Source organism: Sinocyclocheilus anshuiensis, unplaced genomic scaffold, assembly GCF_001515605.1.
Source record: "Sinocyclocheilus anshuiensis isolate Anshui unplaced genomic scaffold, SAMN03320099.WGS_v1.1 scaffold9, whole genome shotgun sequence".
Taxonomy (NCBI): Eukaryota; Metazoa; Chordata; class Actinopteri; order Cypriniformes; family Cyprinidae; genus Sinocyclocheilus; species Sinocyclocheilus anshuiensis.
Window position 1 is genome coordinate 968,524 of NW_015540887.1, and position 6,148 is coordinate 974,671.

Here is a 6,148-nt window from a genome sequence, read left to right on the forward strand (position 1 = left end):
TGTGACACTGAAGACTGGAGTAACGATGCTGAAAATTCAGCTTTGATCGCAGGAATACAGCTAGCCTATATTTTAAAACATTCAAATAGATAATTTAAATTGACAAATTTTCACAATATTACAGTGTTTCCTGTATTTTTAATAAATAAATGTAGCCTTGGTGAGCATAAGAGACATTCCAAAAAAAAAAAAAGAGGGGGGGGGGGAGCCTTGAAAATATTTCTCTACAAAAGGGGGGCCCGGCAGAAAAAGTTTGGGAACCACTGGCCTACTCAGACACACAATATGTCATTCATACAGGCCTACCTCATGTTGCACTTTGCACTTTTTGAGAAAAACAATGGCACAATAAAAAATACTTTTCAGTACTATGTCCAATCCCTCACTTTTTCTAGTTATATAAGGTTAAAATATTTTGCCTGTAATTTTTTTTCTCATATCACAATATAATATCGATAACGCCTGGACAGTGTAAAATATTGTGATATGAATTTTAGCTCATATCGCCCACCCCTACTAAGAACATAATAAAAACAAAGTAGAACATGGTTCTACTTGTGTATAGTTGCCTTTTTGCAAGTGGACTTAAAAAAAAAATGGATGTTGCTTAAAGCTGGCCAATCAGATTAGAGCTTGCCAGTTTTGTGTGCAGTATGCATCAGACGGTCAGTGAAGGGACTGTGGGCGGCCCATGCAGCCTGAGGCTGAAACTAGGGAAGAGGTAACAAAACAAATCTCTCTCTTCGTTTTCATGTATTTCCTTAACTCCCTCTCACGCATGCATACGCACATATTTAGACAGATGGAGGATTATGAATTTATTTCTTCCAGATAGTTGCTTTTCTGCCTTAGGTTGTCTACAGGCTTTTGGATTTTGGACTGGGAAATGGAAGAGTAATTTTTGGAAGTGTCTAAACAATCTATGGATTAATATGGATTATGCATTGGATTTGTGTACCATCTGAAGTGTAAATAGTTGATGAATGGCAGGATATGTACAGAGCATATTCCATATTAATGCTTCAGTTTTTATTTGTAAATTAAATCTTTAAAATAAAAATAAAAACTAAAACATGCAAAACAATATATTTAAGTATTTATTAAAGGAAGAAATTAATACCCAAAAATTTAAATTGGCTGAAACTGTACTCATCCCCAGGCCATCCAAGATGTAGATTAGTTTTTTTCTTCATCTGAACAGATTTGTTCAGGATCCACAAGACTCCAGGCCATCAATGAACACTTTGTGAAATGAAAAGCTGTGTGTTTGTAATTAACAAATCCATTATTACAGCGTTTTACCTTTAAACCATCAGTTCTGACCAAAATACGAGACCATAATCCATAATAACGCTTCCTCCGGTGAAAAGGTCCCCATCTCCTGTTGTCCTCTCACACCAACATCCACCACCATATTTGATTAGAACAGTTTCTGCATGTAAGCCGTGCTTGATCTGTGCATATTTCCCTCTCGATCCAGATTAGACAACTTTTTGAGATCAAGTTAAAAAGAATGAGTAATGTTTCATCAAATTTAAATTTTTCAGTGTGTATAAAAACACTCTAGCCATGACTACATTTACAATATCACACAGCTTCCCTTGTTGCTTAAACAGAAATTCCTTTAAATTGAGTAAATGACTGAAATTGACTATTCATTGTGCCATTCAAAACACAGCAAATTGTATTAATCAGAATAATACGGTTTATTTAATGCTAAACTATATGCAATAAGTTGTTATAGCATAAAATGTTATAGAGCTTTGCAACACCTAGATGTGAATACAGCTTTAATTCAATATTTTAGACTGTTACTAGGGAGAAAATTAGTAGAAATACAGATTGTTTTTGTTCTGCATTTCCAGGTGTGATTATGTGTCTTATTCAGCAAACACTGCCCTGTATTTTGTGCTTGTTTCAGCACCATGGACAGGGACCAAATCACTCTCAAATGTAAACCTGAATAAAACTAAAATACATATAGGAAGCAAGAGAGAGAGAGAAAAAAAAATGAAAAAACGAAAGAGATAGATGCAACAATCTGCTGCACACCCACTGAAACACTGTAATGGGTAATGTACTTTACAAAGTGTCCTGCAGTCAGTTTGGCAGGACATTTTGCCCTTGTTTTCTCATCCCACATCACAGGAAATATGAACTCAAAAAATTAATCGTTTGGGAATGGCATGTTTCATATGCTGTTCTGTGCTGTGGCAGCTGCAGCTGCTCAGTAGTCAAATGCTCTGTTAAGGTACAGACTAAAAGCAACAGTCCTATTTCATGCTTGTGCAACAGCAACGTTATTCATCACCATGACTGAAGAGAAAAAGAAAAAAACCCTGAACAATGACTGGAACAGAATAGCCTTGCGGGGATTATGCAAAAAAATCACTGCTGCGCTATTAGCGTTATTGAAATTCCATAAAGCACTGCGCCACCTCTCTCTCGCTCTCTCTCACACACAATCATTGTGTTTTCCTATCTCTTCATAGATCGCAGGACACCTAGGACCATACATCTCAGACTGTTTCAAATGAGAGGACATGCCCTCAGCTTCATCCTTCCACACTGAGGTAATTACCATCTTTGAATGGTGCCACCTGTGGATAAAAACATCTTAAACAAACCTAAGATGGTTTGCTGGTTTAAGCTGGTATTTTTGCCTGGCTAGCTGAAAAGTGCTGGAAACCAACGCCCCCAATTCTACTCTGAGTTAGCAGAAAACAGCACACAAAACACTTACACTGCAAGGTACCAAAAAGGACCACTACATTACCATGGACATGGACCATGTTATTATTTTAGGTACCATGGTATTTGCATGACACTTCACAGCAAGTGAATAAGGCTGTCATTATATATAGTCATGTCACTATATATAAGATACCATGGAATTACCATCTGATACTGTACCAAGGTATTCCCACAATTGCCTGTTTCAACTAGTGCTGTCACATGAGCACACTCACAATAACTAGCAATATAACATTCCGATTTGAGGATTTTATAATATATAATATATATATAATAAAATATATAATAAAAAAGTAATTAACCAAATAATATCTGACTTTTCTATATTGTATATTTATAAAAATGCTGACATTTCTAAACTGGGAGCTTTGAGTTTATTTTAGATGTTTTCTTCTAGCTGTATTTTTGTGTAGCTTGCCCATCATTTCTCATTTGTGTCATGAATCATCCATTGGTAGGCTTTAGTGGATTTGCATAATATTTAGGAATCACCTAAACACACCACACAGTAAAGACATACTGCTGGATGTTCCAATAAGCTCCTTTCCATTTACCCCAAACTTGTGCATAAAAGGTACCCAAAAAATCCACCTCCCGTTAATCCACAAGTGCGCGCGCACCGTGTATCCGCGCGTATTCTCGCGCGCAGATGACAAAACAGCGGACCGTACACGTGTAAGAGCTTTTTTCCATATGCTTAACGTGAAAGAAATGTGACAGCATACATGACGAGCTTCTGTTAGAAGCCGTCAACAAACAAACAAACTAACACCATAGGGAAAGGCAGCGTACGCCTACCGTGCACTCTTCCATACACGTCCGCACCGAATATACATCCGTTTCATATTTCTGAACCAAAAGCTCAAACTCTCGGTATTTCTCCTGAGCTCGTCGGTCGTAGCGTTGGTAAGCCTGGACGCACTGGCTGCATCCCGACGCATCAGCCATGTCCAGGCTACAGGTCAAATTGTCCGGACTCGTAACCCCGTAAAACAAATCCAAAAGCGAGTAGGAGTTACAAAAAGAAAGATAGAAATCGCTCAGGTTCCACTCGGAGAGGCCCGAGCACACGGCTTCCGCCTGGTCAAAAGTCAAGCAGTTTTTGGAGAGGCTGTCAGGATGACAAGTTTCAAGTCTCCACAGAGGTTTGGTAGGATTGCCTATAAAAATAAGACTCTGCTCTCTCTGATGGCTGGATGAAAGTATATGGTTCGTGTGCTCCAGCCGTTTGTCTCGCGTCCTCGTCAGTTTCGCCTCGGCGCAGAACCACAGATGATCAGAGAGCAAAACGGTGATAAACAAAAGTGAGGCTAAGGACAGTCGCCATCTCTGGGCCCTTTCAGAATCGGTGAATAATGGCTTTTCGTCCTCTCGGGGTGCGAAGCAGATTTTTAAGCCGTCATCTTGCTGCCGACACGTCCAAGCACCCCTGGTCATATTTCAGTAAAGAGCAGCACTGGCCGACTCCACCGCGACGGCTCCTCTGCCACAAAATGCATTGATTTGAAATTTTCTTCCCGTTCAACAGCGCTCCCGGCAGCTGTTTCCGACTCTCTGGGCTAGATGAAGCCGCGCGCGGTCATATCTCCGTTATTCCGCATGGCTCACCGGAGAAAAAGCGCTTTCTGTGTGACAACATGCCTCCTCTGTTCCCGTATCTCCTCAAGGGAAGGCGAGACGCTGAACGAGCTGCTCTTTCCCTATCTGGGCGGATTGCCTTCGATCTTCTCTGCGGTTCATCATCATCTTGGGTCCTGTGTTAAGTTGCCGCCATGTTCGTCTTGAAACACTTTTTGGGGAGCTGGGTCGTTTGCGTCATCTCCATCCTGGCGCAGTAACACAGATCTACAGACTACAGGCGATGGATATCCGCGCGCGCACCCGCACTCACACACACACACACACACACACACTCACTGGACGTGTCAATATGAGAGACCCATAATAAATGCACAGTTCCCCGTTCCCCGCGTTTAGATTTCAAAGCCGTTCACCCCCTTGTCCTTCCTCTTGTCCACATTCATAGTCCACTCATCTTTAGCATCCCGTCACGTTCCCGTCAAAAGCAATCCGTTTTACAAGCTCCGAGCAGAATAAAAGACGCAGTGTGGACGTTTAAAGACTCGGTGACGTTAAATAACATCGTTTTGGCGGTGCGTAATGTCCTTTAAATGCGCAAAGACGGGAAGAAAAGAACATCACAACATGTTGCGTGAAGGAGAATTAGCGTGTGACAAAGATGAAAAGATATTTGTATGTCTCGTTCATCCAGTTCAGGCTGAAGTTTATTAGTATGCAGCGTGTAACTGTGTGTAAGGAGCCGGGCACAGGAGAGACATCTGGGCGTCAAAGCATCACGTTGGAAAGCGACCGCGGAAACGTGATGAGAGCGTGTGTGTGTGAGAGAGAGGGAGAGAAAGAGAGACTGAGAGAGACAGATACTGTATATTTGTCCTCTAACAGTCTAACCTTGTGCGGCATGGCCCTGTTTGATCTATTTGAAAGCAAACAAAGTGTGCACGCAGTGCACAATCACCACGCGCTTGGCTTCTGCATTTCTGCCTGTATTTGGGTGCTGAACGTGAGGAGAGAGCCGAGGCTGGCATGTAAATCAGTGCTTTTCACCCATTTACACACTTTAAGTCGCCAAATCACTGTCAGGTTCTAATGCTTGGAGTAGCCTACCAAGTATATAGTCCTTTCCTTAAAATTGCACCCCCTATACAAAACTAGATGGTTTTCCTGATACCAAAGTAAAATGTTTATTTGATTGCATTAATATTAATAAAATATTAACTAATATTATTAGTTAATATTAATTAATATGTATAAAGCAAAAGAGTCCAAATTATGGAACATGCCCCCTTTATAACTTCAGTGCCCCAAAATTCTAAATCAGTAATGTGTAATAAATAAAGTGTTATATAATAAAGATAAAATGATCCAGCAGTGTACTGTTTCTATGGTTACCATAAGGTTATCATTATCACTTTATTATAGATTTACATAATCACAGAAATGTCAGGGTTTTATTTTAAACTTATATGGGTATCATTTGTCATTGGGATAACTGCGCTAAGGGCAGCACAAGACAATTCGAGTTGCACCTCAAGATGAACCTCAACAGATTTCATCTACAAAATATTTTATAAAAATGTAGGGCATAAACTAATTAAATACATGGCAGAAGGAGTTAGATTTTTTTTTTAAATGTAAATATAACAGAGCTATGAGGTTAAAATATGCCAAAGCCGGAGGCAAAAGCCCCCAGGGGCTACAGACTTTAGACTGGAGACACCATGTTTTGCATTTCTATCAATATAAATTAGGCTGTGAGGAAATTGACGTACAGTACGTTCAATAGAAGGGCCTATATAACATCACATTTTTCTAA

General features: G+C 40.1%; 1 protein-coding gene across 1 annotated transcript in view; it reads right to left on the bottom strand.

Annotated features, from left to right (window-relative positions):
* Positions 1-4,686, bottom strand: part of LOC107688721 (transmembrane protein FAM155A-like) — a 164,108-nt gene extending 159,422 nt beyond the window's left edge. Inside the window, exon 1 of the mRNA XM_016486458.1 lies at positions 3,553-4,686. Coding sequence (XP_016341944.1) covers positions 3,553-4,191 — 639 coding nt within the window. The 5' untranslated portion in view covers positions 4,192-4,686. The remainder of the gene's footprint in view (positions 1-3,552) is intronic.
* Positions 4,687-6,148: the final 1,462 nt, after the last annotated feature.